We start from the raw sequence: 16,474 nt of genomic DNA on the forward strand, positions 1-16,474 counted from the left end.
CATGGGAGTGGGAGCCTTTCCACAACACTAAGTCTCACGGGGTATTCAATGAAGCTGGAGAGATGGGATCAACGGCTGTAAGTCGTGCCGTGGGAATCGAGGCGGATGGATGGTAAAAAAAATGCCACAATCAACAACTTCAAGGTGAATCAAACCCATGACATGTCCGTTGACAAGCTGCTACCCAAACCACGCGGGTGCATAGCTTTTGATAACATCTAAAGCAAAACACACCCTTATATGGTGAACACAAACGGAAAAAAGTAAACTCGACAAAAAAAAAAAAAAACTCGGACAACATCTGACGACCCCTCGTGGTCTTTAGGCTGGGTTCAGACTGAACCCACGAAAGAACCTAATCTTTGCAAATCTGCCGCCGCCTAGTGTGAACAACGTGGAGGAGGAAGAATGAAAAAGTGAAGGGGGACTGAGAGAGGCCATCAACTCTTCCGAGGGGGGGGGGGGCGGAAGAAAAATGCAAGGCCCGACGTAAGAGTGCCTCAACTCCAACCAATCAGATTTCGCCATGGAGCATCGACGGTCCTTTGCATTTCTCTTCGCCGCCTAGTCTGAACCCACCCTTAGTGTGGTCTTTAGTGCTGAGGGGAACCTTTCATTCCCTAAAGGCGATGCCCATGAAGCCTAGGTCACAATTTCTTTACAGTGACGATCCCTCTCCTTGTGAAGTGCAATGGAGCATTGGAACTACGGCAGCAGGGCTTCCCAACAGCAGGTAAGCGACGTTCCCCTTCTTGTAGCTACAACGGACATGCAAGAATTCAACCTACACAACGGATTCACGCAGCCTGATTCATAGCTTTCCTGCGACCTTTTATGCTGGAAAATTTTGTGTCTATTATGCCGTCACAGCATCACAATACACATTCGTCCTAGCTCTCCAGTGAGAAAGGATGAATGACGGTTTTGCGTTGAAAGCTGACCGCTAATAAGCCAATGAACGAGGAAATGTTACAATGTTCTGTTCTGGGTTGTCTGTGATTCTTGGTTTCACTCGTATTACATGTAACATTTCACCAATAGTTTCGACTCAAAACCTATATGCAGAGCAGCACAACAACAAATGGCTTAGAGGACATATTTTGTTAATTGGTCATTCGTGAATGATTTGCATGTCTTTGTACATCTATCATTTTTGGACCAGAGAAGGAATATGCTATAGTTTCCTCTTCCTTCTCTCCCGGGGTTATGAGTTGCTATATGCGTAGAAGGAGCATGGCGGAAAAATGGGTTGCTGTGTTCAATTTTATTTCATTCAGATGGGTGGGTTCAAATGCTTTGTTCTGCGAGTTAGCCATATGGGTTCTAGTTGCTCTATTCAATTAGGTGTCATTGCTAACAGAATGAGTCTGCTTCTTAGTACAAGTTGCTACTCCCTGATTAAATTAGACATTCTTTCAAGGCTTTGTCATAGAGTTATGTATTGAAATCTAAAGTAAAGATGGCGGCCGGTTGTTCGCTTCTTATGCTACGACCTCAGTTATTCTTCACTGCATGTTACTATTCTTGATTTATGACTTCCTTGCAACATGTTAGTGTTTCTTGTTTTGTTTGGCCGACTAATTCGACCCGTCAAGAGTGTGAGAAATTGAGTTAATTTTACTTTGTCAATATTACTTGCATATCTTTAAGGTTCATGCTTTTGCTCATTCCTGATCACAAACTGGCAGTACTGACATTCTGGTTTTCCAGGGACATTCTCAAGCTGGGCAATTGGGATATCCTCCTGGTTCTTTTGGCGGTCAGCAGGGTGCCGCTTCTGTTGCCACACCTTATAGTGCTCAGCTGTTTCCACAGCCAAGTTTTGGTCAAGCTTTTGGCCAGCAGGTTCAGTTGTTGGTTTATGTACTTTTTTTGGTTTAAACCAATGGCTTTGTTCTAGCTGTCTTTTGTTTGGTAACAGGGTAAGGTTTATCTGTCACTGTTAAAATGTGCTACTAGTGGTAGGAATTCATTTCTTGGCTAGGAAACATTAGCTCTAGATTTTATTTTCATTGTCCAGCAGGATTCCAGGCCGGGGATAATTTGTTTGTGATCATGTGTCCTTATTGACTGATGATCTTCTAGGCCTTATTTTGTACATATACTCTCAGCTGGATGTAATTCTGGTGCTTCCTTTCAGATACTTGGATCAGGTGGAAAGTCGGGAGGTGCTGATGATTTTCAAGGAGGTGCAATAGGTTCTTCAGGGCTGACTGGTGGCAACATGTCAGGTCTTTATGGCTTGGATTCAAAGTTTCCAAGCTCTGGATTTGGAAGTGTTGGTGCTTCTCCAGCGGCATTTAATCAGAAAGCAGACCAGTTGGGTGCCTTAGGGCAATATTCTAAGAGTCAGTCTCAGTTCTTGGCTGCGGATGGTCATAGTGATGCTTTGAAACGCTATTCTGAATCTCAGGTGCATATTGCTGCCTATTTGTAGACCTTGAGCTATGTGTTCTCTTAGCCTCTTATGCCTACTTTTTTTATGAGCAGTTATTACAGTCGGCTTTACGTCAAGGGGCTGCACTGGAAGCTGGTGTCAGGTATATGATTGTACTCTGCTCATTGCTGTGTTCTTAACTTTTGAAATAGTTAGGTTACTGTTTTCACTTGTGTATCCTTTTTGTCCACCTCCCTTTCACAGGTCTCAATCAGAGTATCTTTCAGGATCGAGAAGTTCTGCAATTACAGCCGCTGGTGGGGGGGCTTATGGATCTGGGAGGGAACTTTTAGGTAGCACTTATGGTGTTACTCGATCTGAGGCTGAAGCTGCACTTTTGGGATCTCAAGTAGGGCTAGCAGCTCGAGGTGGGGTTGGTGTGCTGCCGTTCCAATCTCAGGCTGCTGATTCTTTAGGATCCCTTGCAGGAGCAAGGGGTCTGCTAGGTGCTATGTATCCTCCTGGTGCCGGCTACAGCTCTTTAGATTTAGCTTCTGCGAGGAGTGGCATCAGTGGAATGTCAGATCTTGCTGGAATTGGTGGTACACGCTACGATGATCGCTTGGATGATCGGGTTGCTCTTCGTTTTGATTATGATCGCAGAGATGATGATAGACGAATAAGGGAGCGCTCCTTGGAGAGGGATCGTGATCGGGGGCGAGAACGTGAAAGAGAGAGATCATGGGAGAGAGAGAGGGAGCGTGAGCGCTTAAGAGAGAGAGAGAGGGCACGGGAAAGAGAGCGGTTACGGGATAGGGAACGAGCGCGAGAGAGAGAACGTGAGAGAGAGAGGGAGCAACGGAGACGGGAACGGACGCCGCCAAGGATTCTACCACCTCCAAGGCGAGACGAGAAGGCGGGCAAGAAATTTTCACCACCACCTGCAAGGTTAGCTCAGGAAGCTCTGTTTCATGATGTACACTCTTCCTTAAACCTATGATGTGCATTCTTCCTTTATGATGGAGTTTTTCCTTTTGAAGCGATTTGCAGTAGTGTTCAGTGGATAAAATTGCCTTTCTGTGTGTCAACTTAACTAACATTGTCCATTTATTTCCAGCTTCCAATATTTTATTTGTCCATGACTTGGGTTCAATTATCTGCAGTCAATTGTGCTTTTATCTAGTTCGACAAAAACCGAAGTGGGCTGGCCAGTTTAATGGGGCATTTATTTAGGTTGTCAGCACTAGATTATTGGCTGTTGGGGGCTTCTGCAAATGAAGGGCTCAGTATTTACCTCACAAGAATGATACTTTTTTATATTGCATGAAATGTTGAGTGTGATTCTTGAGTCAGTTTGTAGGTTTCTACCTGCAGGTAATGCCTAACTAGTGCTAAACTGTCCTTACTTCCTGACTGTTACAAAACTTTGGTCTGCGAAAGGCTCTGCTCGTGCATAGTTTTCAGCTTTTCGTAAGAAGGTTTGGCTTTGCCACATGAGCTCCACTTCTGCCGTTGCTTGTGAGGGAATATTTAATTTGTAAAAAGACACCGCTTTGTTTATAGTTTTACTTTCTAGATTCAGCATGAAGGAAATTACTTCTTTTGTTTACTACTTTTGCAATCCTACATGTATACTTTAGCTTAATTAATGTACCTGTAAGGTCCATATCCTAGTAGCTATGAAGGATTCAGCCTGTAAAACTGTTTTTGGTAGACAAGAAGTTTGGAGTTTTGAGTCGAGTCTGCTTTATAATTAAGTGCAAGTGTGTAGGCTTTCAAGCTCAGGTTATTATGGATCAGGAATATATATGTGTGCACTTTTGTTGCGCTTATGTAGTCAATGGATGAGAATCTCACCTTTGAAAAACATTTTGGGGAGATTGGTTTTTGGTGGTTGTCTCAATAGTAAGTAATCTCATGTTAGCTTGTCCAGCCTATGGGAAGTTTAGATACGGGGTTGTATTTTGCTTGCTTTTTTATCTTCTTTTGCTTATGCCTTTGCTAAAAGCATTTATAAGTGAATAATGGTTTCTTTCATCTAGTTTTGTTTAGTAACAAACAAAGTGATTCGGTTTTCCCTTTTTCTGTTCTTGTGCGTCCCTTGCCTTTGTAATTTTTTGAGTGTTTTATCCTCTTATAATTCGTAAGTTCAGAGTATTCTGACCTTATGAAGGTATATGTGTTTTATGATTTTATAAGCTAGCACTTATAGTTTATGTTTCCTTTTGTGACAGATCTCCAATCAAGCCTAGAAAGAGAGAGTATGTTTGCAAGGTATCTCCTGTGAGGTGACATTTACCTTCGTTAATCATTTAGCTTCTCGCTTGATAACGATTGGAGCTTTGTAATTTGCAAAAACAGGTTGAGCCTTTCAGTCTTGTAGAGAAGGAAAGAGACTTGCTATCTTTAATCAGACGCTACCCAAGGTTGTACGTCGCAGCAGATTTCGCGAAGGTATATCTTTTGTTCGCCAGCATGCATCATGCAAATTATATCATAAGTAGGCGTGAATATCACAGAACCCTCCTTACAGAGAGGCATTAACAAGGACCATTACACAACCAGCCTATTATGATGGGCCAGTGGTCAGTGTGACTGCTTTTGTTGACGACTTTATAGGTAATACGCAAGTAGCTACTGAAAGTTGCGAGGATTTCTAGGTAGTGAGCTTTGCATTGAATTACTTGGACATTCTGCACAACATGTTTCTGTTTATGTGCTTCTTTAGCATAAGGCTGCAACATTTTATGGGACTTGATATAGATAGGAATCACAGTTTTGTGGCTTAATAAAACTGTAAATGGATTTTTGGGTCCCAGTACGTTACCCAAGTTTTTGTCTATGCCTTCTGATCTCGTTGATTTAACACGCTCTAGGTTCAGCCGATGTAGAGCTACATTATTCAAAGAGGCATTGAGCTACTTTCGTGTTTGAATTTGAAAATTGGATTTTTGTGGTCCCAGTACGTTACCCAAGTTTTTTCTATGCCTTCTGATCTCATGGATTTACATGTTCTAGGTCCATCTAAAGCTACAAGAATGTAGAGCTACGTTATACAAGGAGGCATTAAGCCACTTTTGTGTTGAATTTACTAATAGGTTATAAAATCCAGACCAAGTCTGTAGAAGTTTAATCCTGCAAGGAGAAGATTTTGTCCTACAAAGAGGAGTGCATGCTGTTGTAATGCAAGGAAAGAGCTCAGTTAAAGCTTATTCAATGATGCTTGCCTACAACAGCTCCCTTTGTTTACCGAGGGGACTGTTAAAGTTATGCATATCATGTGAACCTGCCAGTTTTCAGCCTTATTATTTAACTATAGTTGTGTATTTGCCAGATTTGTTTGGGCTTTTGCCATGATTTATTCGGGCTGGGTTGGCAACTTTTAATGGGAAGTATACAAGGCCCCTTGGGCTCTCCTTTAGTATCCATTTAATTAGAGTTAATTGGAGCTCTCTCTCTCTCTCTCTCTCTCTCTCTCTCTCTCTCTCTCTCTTTCTCTCACGAGGTGTATTTTTCCTAATGCCTTTTCGTAAATAAGTACTAGATATTTTTATTTATTTATAGTTCTACTTGTTTTTCTCGAAACCCTTGGAAAGGTGCAAGTGGACATTGCATGGCCAGTGTGAAACGGTTGCGGCCGAATAGGTTTCTCCCATTGGGAGTTTGGGTCGGTCAGTCTGGGACTGGTCTGGCAAGTTAGCACTGAATTCTGCCGACTATGGACGCTTGTGTGCGCCAAATGAAGTCTGTGCCACTTGGAAAGTCACTTATAACTTTATAAGTCAGTGGGAACTAGGGAATTAACTCAAGAGGGGCAATTTGGACACTTGGCAAGAGGAGAGCAGCTTGCAAGATACCTCAGCAAGAGGAGGCGCCCATTTGAGGTTGGGGGCTGGTTTTTGCTCACTAAGTGACCTACAATGTGTGTGAGTAGTGGGTGCAGGTCTACAACTTTAATGGAAAGCTTGCCTTCTCCTTTGTCTCATGTAGCGCGATGATTTGCTCCTCGTGCATCTCTCTCCCCCCTTTGGCACATATGGTAATGTCCCACTTGTTTGGCTACTCAGATGAACATGTACAGCTCTAGGGGTTATGCACGTTTGCTAAGGCAAGAGCCTTCTGAATAGGAACCGGATTGGCTAATTGCTAATCCCCCACAGGTACGCACAGTTCCATCCTGAAAGATTGCGAGTTTGGAGTTTTCTCGCGTGAAAACTCGTCCAACTTATAGGGGAACTGTCCCACTGTGTGCGGGAGCCCTTGGGACACGCGTAGGTGTGTTCGCTCCGCTAAAAACGATCCGAAACAGGGAATTACAGTCTGCTGTGTTTTTCTGCAAGTTTAGGGTTTTGCACTTAAACTTCAATGGAACACCAAGGGAGCCTCGTGAGAGCCTTGGGATGCATATACAGGCTTTTGGGCACCCGGCAATGAAAAACAGAGAATTATAGCCCGCTGAATTTCTGTGACAGCTCACCTGAATGCTTCTAGTTAGCGAGGGAATTCGCCGTAGACAGGTGTTTTTGACCTACAGGGGTTTTTGCGTTGTTATGTTGCCGAAATCAAGTCGAAAACTTGCGTTTTCAGCCCTTGCCAGGTTTGGACAGCTTTGTGAAAGCTTGTACTATGTGGTCGGATCATCTACCTTAAATTGAATAAAGAAATACCAAAAGGGATGCGAGTCTTTGGGGCCTACAGGGTGTCAGTCTCGTGTGCGCAGTGACATTCTAGTCGCTGGACGCAACTGTGTTCTCTTTCCTTCTCAGTGCTCTGTGTAAAGTTAACAGGTAATTGAAATAGTAAGGCCCTCTACGTTGTACAGGCCAGTTACAAGGTTCCGTTGTCGGGATATCAATCACTTTTTCCTCAAGTAGTGAGCCTCGGTTGTTTTGGGTAAAGACACAGAGTACAGGAACGCGGGATTATACTATGGTTGACAAAGGGAAGGGCATTATGGAATAGGGTTCCTCTTCACATGACAGACATGAAATTCCGCATGTTCGCCTTGCCAAAAAGTGGTCAAATTAGGGCTGATTTTTTGTTGCGTTTTTTGGGTTTGCAAGTATGAACCAATATGAGATAGGGAGAGGTCTCACGATGGTGGATTGGCCACTAGATCTCTTGCGGGAGTGATGTGGGTCTGCCAAGTGGCACGTTGCTCCCTGATTCTCTGAGGCGATTGCTTGGATTCTTTGTCGCATTGCTATATCATCTTGAAATTTGAGCTTACTTGGTCGTGGGTTGTACGCGATAGTGTTGTGGAATTATGCTCGTTTGCAGAGGCAAGCCTCTTGCACATGTAAAAAGTTAAGGGATAGGTTGCAAGATGCTATGTGGTAAAGTTCAAGAACTATCCACCTATGGATGGAAGGTGGATGGAAGAGCACGAACTGTCCGAGTCACGAAATGTATTGCAGCTTTACCTTGAGGTATTTGCGTTACAGCCTACTTATGTCCCAACCCAACGTGTACAAAGGAGGGATAATGATAGAGCTAGCACATCATATGTACATACAAATTCAGTGTAATAGATGGCAATGACAAAAGTATGAAGGTCTCATTAAGTCATTTGTATCTATGTGTCACGACCTTTCTTGCGGATACATGCGATGATAAAAGAGTGCTAACAACACAAGATCATCAGTGGCACGTATTTATGGTATGCAATCGAGGACGTTAGCGATTTCAAGAGGGGGCTATGTCACAAGGACGTGGCAACTGCTAACCTTAGTTGTTGGTTTCTTTCCAATGCTTTTTGTTTAATTTTTGAGATCCTCTTTTTGAAGTTACAAATGGTCGGACATTGTATGGCCAATGTGAATGGTAGTTTCACCCGCAGACGAGAAGTTGGTCGGCACTGGAACTCGTAAAGTAAAAGGATGTCTAGGCTCACTCATGTAGGTATCCCCCGACGGGGATACTAAGAAGTGAACTCAATAAAGGCATAAAGTCAAGGTGGGATCACCAACAGAAAGTGTCACAAAGTGATGACGTGGCTACCCGAGAGTTGAAACCCTAATTGTTGTTGAAACCCTAATTTTTAGAAACCCTAACCCTAAAATTTGCAAACCCTAAAACTTGCCAAAAATCCTAAAATTGCAAAAACCCTAACCCTAACCCTAATCCTAACCCTAATGACATCAAGAAAAATCTCGAAAAGTACGAAAGCATGCTGACGTGGCATCGTACGGCAGAATTTTGAAAATTGCGACGTGATTTATGCTGATGCTTTTTAGCTACGCAATTTGAGAAGAGAGTCTTTGCTTTAATTTGGAAAGCTAAAAAGAGAGAGCTTGTGAGAGAAAAGAACCTCTCCTTTATTTTAAGCTTTTGGGGCTCTGCTTTTGGCATTCCTTGTAAAATAAATAAGTGGATTAGGCTCCCACTCTGCAGAGCATCTGGTTGCAGAGTCTGAGAGTGAGACCCAACCACTCTTGTACTTTGAACACTGATTAATACAAAAAGAAATATGGAAAGAGACTCTAGTCTTTGGGGCCAATATCTCTAGGCATGGAACTCCGTCGGGCCAGTGCAAATCTATTGTGAACTGTGAACTGTTTTGAAGTGGTTATTTGGTGCTGTCGCGATTGATTCTTGACTTGGAGTGTCCAAGTCTGTTACAGTGGTATCAGAGCACGGTCGATTTCTCTGCTACGGGAAATCCGATCCCATTTTTTTTTCCACGGCACCTATGGCTTCACGCAAGGATCAGTCGACTCCCTCTGCATCCGAAGGTGCGGGAAGGGATCACAACGAAGATTCCGGTAGAGTATGGCCCGTCTCGATCTACTCAGGCGGAGCAACGAGAGATGAAGCGTCGTCAATTGATCGGCGATGCAACAAAGAGGATGCTCAGTTTTGCGAAGGACCGCAGAGGCAGAAAATCACAACACCCCCCCCGAAACCCGCTCTTAAGAAACCTTTTGCTCACAAGGAATATTCAGAGAAGGAATTAGAAGAGGTGGTTGATGCACGGATTGCTCAGCTTTTTGCCTCGCAAAACAAAGCTAAAAAGCACGGCATAAAGCAAAAGAAAGACACTGACTTCTCGGGTTATTTGGGTCCTCAGTCAACATTTGATAAGGCAAAGAAACAAAAGAAGCGTGTTCAATTTGAAGGAGTACCCAGTTCTTCTGCTTCTTCTTCTTCTGACAATTCTTCTATCTCTTCAGATTTGAGCGAAGAAGACAGAAAAGGCAAAAAGCGAAGCAAGAAACAACGCTTCAGAAAGGACAAGAAAAAGGCAAAGAAGTCTAAATCTCGCCCAATGAGTGATAGTTCTACAAAGGACTCGTCTACAGACAGTTCAGACTCTAATGATGGCAATTTTTATGCAAACAAGAAGAATTTTTATAAAGCCAACCAGTATGACTTTCTGGAAGACAAAACTAAGAAAGTCCGAGAGTTTAAGGAAGGTGGACAGTTAATTAAATTTGATACGTTTTCAAGATATAAAGATGCTTCGAAGGCTTTGTCTTTTATACAGCAGTTTGGCATCGCTTTCGCGGGAGGAGGCTACACAGAGCACTCCAAGATTCGGAGAGCTCTCTTATTTTAAGGGGAATGCTCGAACTCGATGGTCCACGCTTCTTTTAAACAAGACTGTGCCAGTTAAATGGCTGAAATTTAAGAAGTTTTTTATTTCTTCTTGGCTGACTCAAGAGTATGAACGCGATATACGAGCTGCTTGGAACCATCTTCGAATGACCATGAGAGATACAGTGGATGCTTATTGCGAGAGATTCTGGAGCTCTTTTCTACCCGCCTCTTTATTCAAGAAGATCTCGTTTAGAGAACAGATTGAGCGGTTTACCTTGGGTCTACCTACAGAGATCCGAGATCATTGCTTGGAACAGAAGTCAACTTCTATTCAGGAGTTGATGAGTCATGCGAAACGGGGTTTTGCTGTTCACTCTGGCAGTCTGACCTACCCTACCGATGAGGTCATGACACAACGAGCCGAACAGACTTCAGCGAATGAAAGTAGAAAGAAAAAAGAGAAACCAAGAAAAGAAGGATACACTACCCAAGCTTACTCCTCAGGAGAGAGCTCGCTTCATCAGGGAGGGGAAGTGCTTTGGATGCGGGGAACATGGACATATCTCCACGAAGTGCCCTTAAAAGACACAGAAAGAACAGAATGACAAGGACGACGAAAGGCCTGAGAGTTTGAGAGCAGTTGAGGAACGTGGGAGAAAAGGCAAGATGAAAACAAGACTGGTTCCAGATTGTGTGGGTACCGATCCCAACACCATGGACGAGAGGACAGAACTTGCCGAGCTTGGGGCAAAGTGAAAGACCAAGAGGCCTTGATCTTCTTTGATGGAGGAGCCAAGGCCAAATTTCATTTCACCAGAATTGGCGGCCCGACTTGAGATCACTCTCGATCGGATGGGACCCCTTGTGGAGGCTGTTCTAGCAGCACTAGGTGGGGACGTAGCCACTACACCTGTCATTGGTAAACTTCGGTTGCATTGTCAGGGGTATTTGGGGCATGAGGACTTTTTCATTATATGCCTATGGAAGGTTGTAATGTTCTCTTGGGGATTCCTTGGTACCACAAGAACAACGTTGTGGTCGATTATCGGGCGAGAAAAGCGACATTGACTACAGAGAAGGGCAAAACCATTGTACTTGACATTAAACTAAAGGGCGAGTCTGTCCCTATTGTATCGGCTTCGGCCATTTCTAAAATAATGAAATCCAGTCTGTTTGTTTACTCGATCTTTATGAAAGAATTGAGTGATAAGGATAGGACAAATATGTCTAAACTTGATAAAGAACGCCAAGATTTTCTCTACTCTCACACCGGTTGCTTCTCAGAGGGCCTACTAGGCGAGTTACCACCTGCTTGTCTTGAAGATCATACCATTGATCTGATACCTGGAAGCACACCACTCAACCGGCCACCTTATCGTGTGAGCCGAGCACAGAATGAAGAGATTATGAACCAAGAAAGACCTCTTGGAAAAGGGTATTGTCCAGCCTAGTACTTCACCGCATTGCTCTCCGGTGTTGGTTTTGAAGAAAGATGGATCTTGGAGAATGTGCATCAATTATAGAGCTCTCAACAAAATCACCATCAAGAACAAATTTCCGATTCTTAGGATCGATGATATACTCGATAGATTACAGGGATCGTCGTGCTATAGTAGGATTGATTTGGAGAGCGGATATCATCAGATCAGAATTGATCGGGAGACGTCTACAAGACAGCTTTTCGGACGACTTTTGGGTTATATGAGTTTCTGGTGATGCCTTTTTGCTTAACCAATGCTCCTGCGACATTTAACCGGATGATGGACATGATTTTTCGAAAGTAGAGGCTATTTGTTGGCACTTTATTTGATGATATCATTGTTTTCTCCAAGAATGAGGCAGAACTCAGAGATTATCTGCTTCAGGTCTTTCAGGCATTACGAGATCACAAGTTAGTGATTAATGCAAAGAAAAGTGAATTTTTTCTATTAGAGATGCACTTTTTGGGACACATTATCTCAGCAGCGGGAGTGCAAATGGATCCGGCCAAGATAGAGACTATCCGTGATTGGCCCGATTTGAAGATATTTATGAAGTTAGAAGCTTCTTGGGACTGTGTTCGTACTACAGGCTGTTCATTCGAAAGTTTATAGAGGTTCCTTCCCCTCTGCATATCTTGACACAGAAAGAAGTCCCTTTCTTGTGGGGACCCATAGAGGTGACTGCCTGTTAGACATTGAAAGAGAAATTGACTACGGGACCAGTTTTGACTTTGCTGGACTTGCAAAAGTCTTTTGAAGTATATTGTGATGCTTGTGGTCGTAGTTTAGGTGCGGTCTTAATGCAAGAAGGCCATGTCATTGCTTACGAGAGTCGATTGTTCTCAAGGCTGGAAACGACAACACAGATTTATAGAAAGAGCTTTTGGCGGTTATCCATGCTCTTACTCAGTGGCGGCATTTCCTACTCGGAGCGGATTTTACTGTCTTTACGGACCATCAGAGTTTGCGCTACTTCTTGTCACAGAAGCAGCTTTTGGAAAAGCAGATGCGGTGGGCGAACATCTTGTCACAGTTTCACTTCCAGATTGTCCATGTACAGGGACAGAAGAATATGGTGGCATATGCTTTGTCTCGGAAACCGTTGATTCTGGTTATTTCTGCGATACATCATAGGAGCTTCGAGGATATGGTCGACCAATATGCCACAGATACAGATTTTGCAGACGTTTTCACACGGATATGGGATGGGGAGACAATAGTGGGATATTCTTTTCGGGATGGCTACTTGATAAGAAAAACCATGTTGTGCGTTACACAGCCGTTAAGGGAAAAGGTTATGACTGAATGCCACTATCCACCTATTACGGGTCACCGCGGCATTATTACCACCATGAAAGGGATAGAGAGATACTTCTATTGGCCGAGACTCAAGAAGGACGTGGAAGAGTTTGTGCGCAATTGCTTAGTATGCTAAAAGGTCAAGTTTGACAAGCATAAAGCACATGGATTGTTACAGCCTTTACCCATACCCACCCGCCCCTGGGAAAGTATTGCAATGGATTTCATTTTTGATCTCCCTAGAACACAGAGTCGTCACGATGATATCTGGATTGTTATTGACAAATTTAGCAAACAGACTCATTTCATTCAGTGAAGAAAACAGTCAAGCCTGATTACTTAGCGAGACTGTTTGTGGCCCAGATTTTCACACTACATGGCATGCCTGAGATGATTGTCTCTGATAGGGACCCCAGATTTTCGAGTTTGTTTTGAAAGGTAATTTGGGAGAATATTGGCACGCGGTTGCAGTTCTCGTCATCGTTCCACCCGCAGACTCACGGGTAATCTGAGATTGCCAATCCAGTGGTTCTAGATTTATTGAAGTCTTATATCTCGGATCAGAAGACTCAATGGGAAAAGTACCTACCTTTGGTGGAATTTGCCTACAATAACACGATATACTCTTCGACGGGGAAGGCGCCATTTGAGATTGTGGAAGGTGCTGTGAAGGTTCCACCCTTCCTAAGCACGAAAGATAAGATTTTTGAAGCAGATGTATATACGCGAGACTTAGATACGGCTTTTGCCAAGGTTCGCAAGACTTTGCAGAAATCTCAAGAACGACATAAAAAGGCAGCAGATCGCCATCGTCGCGACTTGAAATTGAAGGAGGATGATTGGGTGCTCTTACGTTTTGAGAAGGCACTCTTGAGAAAGAAAAAGGGAAAGGAGAGGCTTTTTTCAAAGCTTAGTATACGATACTACGGATCTGGAACGGTCCTTTCCAGATCTCTGAGAAGATAAATGATGTCTCCTTTTGACTGAAACTGCCTGACACTTGGAGGATTCACAATGCATTTCATGTGAGTCTCTTTAAACCTTTAAAAGGTGATGTGCCTGATGATGGGGAGCCTGATGAGTAACCAGAAGTGGAAGAAAACTAGGAGATCCTTGTTCTTGAACAGATTTTGGCACACAAGGATACGAAGAATAAAGGTAAAGTCCGAAGGCGGTTTTTGGTTAAGTTCAAGAACTATCCTGCATTGGATGCGAAGTGGATGGAGGAGGAGGACCTAGCAGATACTCCTCAGATTGTGAAACTTTACCTCGAGGCTTTTGGTTTAGCATAGTCTACTCCAAATGGAACCCAGAATTCAGCTTGGTCGAAGATCTGGTGCAGTGGGATGCACAAGAGGGGAGTTCCTCCGCTCCTTTGTCAACAGATGCCTCGATTTTGATACTAAAGTCACTGATGTCTCTTTGAGCTTCAGGGATACTGAGAGCTGACAGTATTCTGCTGTATGACTTTATGAAATGGAATTCTTGAATATGATACTGATTTGTTCTTGACTTCTTTTAAGTGCAGGAATTGATAGACGAAATGACTGTAGCATTTTGGTCTAATTGATCTCGAATAGACATGGTTGCAATAGGGGTTAGTCAATCGAACATCGATGAGGTCTCAACTTGATCTAGATGCGATTGCTAGCTACATTGCCGATAAATCATGATCTAAGATCCGAATGAATGTTAAATTTCATGTGATGTCCTGTGATGTCGAGTGATGTCCTGTGATGTGATTGTCGATTGGTACATGTGCTAGATGTGCGTAGGTACTAACAGTCAATGTCTGCTAAGACGGTTTATGGCCTCTGTCTGTTTTGCAGATGTAATTGAGGGCGATTACAATGCTTTCAATAGGAGGGAATGTCACAAAGTGATAATGTGGCAGCCCGAGAGCTGAAACCCTAACTCTAAAACCTGTAAACCCTAAAACTTGCCAAAAACCCTAAAACTGTAGAAACCCTAACCCTAACCCTAATGGCAGCAAGGGAAATCCTAGAAAGTGCAGAGGCATGATGACGTGGCATCGTACGACAGAATTCCAAAAATTGCAGCGTGATTTAGGCTGTTGCTTTTTAGCTACGCAATATGAGAAGAGAGAGAGTTTTTGCTTTAATTTGGAAAGCTAAAAAGAGAGCTTGTGAGAGAAAAGAACCTTTGCGTTGTTTTAAGCTTTTGGGGCTCCGCTTTTGGCATCCCTTGTAAAATAAATAAGTGGATTGGGCTCCCACTCTACAGAGCATCTGGACGCAGAGTCTGAGAGTGAGACCCAACCACTCTTGTACTTTGAACACCGATTAATACAAAAAGAAATACCGAAAGGGGCGCCAGTCTTTGGGGCTAATATCTCTAGGCACGGAATTCCGCCGGGCCAATGCAAATCTATTGTGAAATGTGAACTGTTTTGAAGTGGTTATTTGGTGTTGACGCGATTGAATCTTGACTTGGAGTGTCCAAGTCTGTTACAGAAAGTACCCGATAGTTGGGCCACATTGCGCTTTTGGATGCGGTCCCAATGAGAATAGATGGTCAAATGACCAATGGGAGCCCAACAGAAGCATCTCCTAAAAATTAGGAAATTGCTATTTTGGACCATGAAATCTGTTCGCGTCATTAGCTTCAGAATGACAAGGGGAACATTTTATTACTTTGTTGCAAAGTCAACTGATGCACCAGTTGAGAGATTTTTAACAACAAAAAAATAGCTAACAAACATCAGAAGTGTTTAGGATTTAGCTCAAACACAAGGTTAGTACACTTCACTTGAAAGAGAGATGGCGTCACAAATTGATGACGTGGCAGTTCTACTCGAACACACACACACACACAGGGAAGCTGTATAGATGTTGACGTGGCAGACTGTACCAATTCCCCTGATTTTGCACTGACGGTTGACGTGGTAGGATAGTATGGATTTTCGAGATTTGCATTAGCAGTGCTCACGTGGTAGCTTGTACGGATTTTTCGCAAATTGCGTTGTGCTTTTTGCTTGCAGATTCTGGGGACAATTGCTTTTTGAAACAAGTTGCTTTTGTGATCATTGCTTTAAGAACCAATTGCTTTTGAGTTAAAAGAGCCCTAAGGGCCGCCGAGGATCTTCGGGAGTGGTAACTTTGATCAAGCATTAATATAAAAGAAATATTGAAAGGGGCGCCAGTCTTTGGGGCCAATACCTCTGGGCACGGAACTACGTCGGGCTGATTCGTCTCAAATTGAACTACTGTCATTTTAAAGCTGTGAAATATTTTAAGTGATTCTCTCTCGTGTCGCGATAGATTCTAGACTTGGGGTCATGACATTGTTTTGTAACACTAAGTACTAGCACTTGGCTTTTACTAACCTTAAAAAGGTAATCTCTACAAAAAGAATTTTTATGTTTTTTTTTTTTTGGCTAAATGGCTTGAAATTTTACTAAAATTTACGACTTAGATCCTTCTTTCTAGCTTGGCTAATAAATTGCCAAAACTTGTTAGGAAAACATGACACTTCAGTGTCTCAGGACACTTGATGTCCAATTACAGGACTAGTGTTAAGCGATAAACCTCAGGTTGCTTTATCTACTGAAATAATGTTGGGTCGAGCAGATAATGCTCTAATTTCACTTATGAATAAAATGACTTAAGAGGTGGTTCACATGTTGGAATGCTTAAATGACTATTATGTGCAAGAGAGGGCATGCATCTATGACCTGCTTGGGCATGCATGTCTTGCTAGAGGCTCACAAAATGTTAGGCTAGGTCCTAAGCTAATCAGGATTGACGCTAGACTGTAG

At 43.0% G+C, this 16,474-nt stretch overlaps 1 protein-coding gene across 1 annotated transcript in view; it reads left to right on the plus strand.

Moving 5' to 3' along the window:
• Positions 1 to 576: 576 nt before the first annotated feature.
• EMB1579 (ATP/GTP-binding protein family) overlaps positions 577 to 16,474 on the plus strand; it is a 34,005-nt gene continuing 18,107 nt past the window's right edge. The window contains exons 1-7 of the mRNA XM_086524776.1: positions 577 to 733; positions 1,711 to 1,845; positions 2,141 to 2,413; positions 2,491 to 2,540; positions 2,642 to 3,325; positions 4,612 to 4,651; positions 4,739 to 4,831. Coding sequence (XP_086380902.1) covers positions 692 to 733; positions 1,711 to 1,845; positions 2,141 to 2,413; positions 2,491 to 2,540; positions 2,642 to 3,325; positions 4,612 to 4,651; positions 4,739 to 4,831 — 1,317 coding nt within the window. The 5' untranslated portion in view covers positions 577 to 691. The remainder of the gene's footprint in view (positions 734 to 1,710; positions 1,846 to 2,140; positions 2,414 to 2,490; positions 2,541 to 2,641; positions 3,326 to 4,611; positions 4,652 to 4,738; positions 4,832 to 16,474) is intronic.

The sequence above is a fragment of the Adiantum capillus-veneris genome, chromosome 12 (assembly GCF_014529385.1).
Source record: "Adiantum capillus-veneris isolate H3 chromosome 12, ASM1452938v2, whole genome shotgun sequence".
Taxonomy (NCBI): Eukaryota; Viridiplantae; Streptophyta; class Polypodiopsida; order Polypodiales; family Pteridaceae; genus Adiantum; species Adiantum capillus-veneris.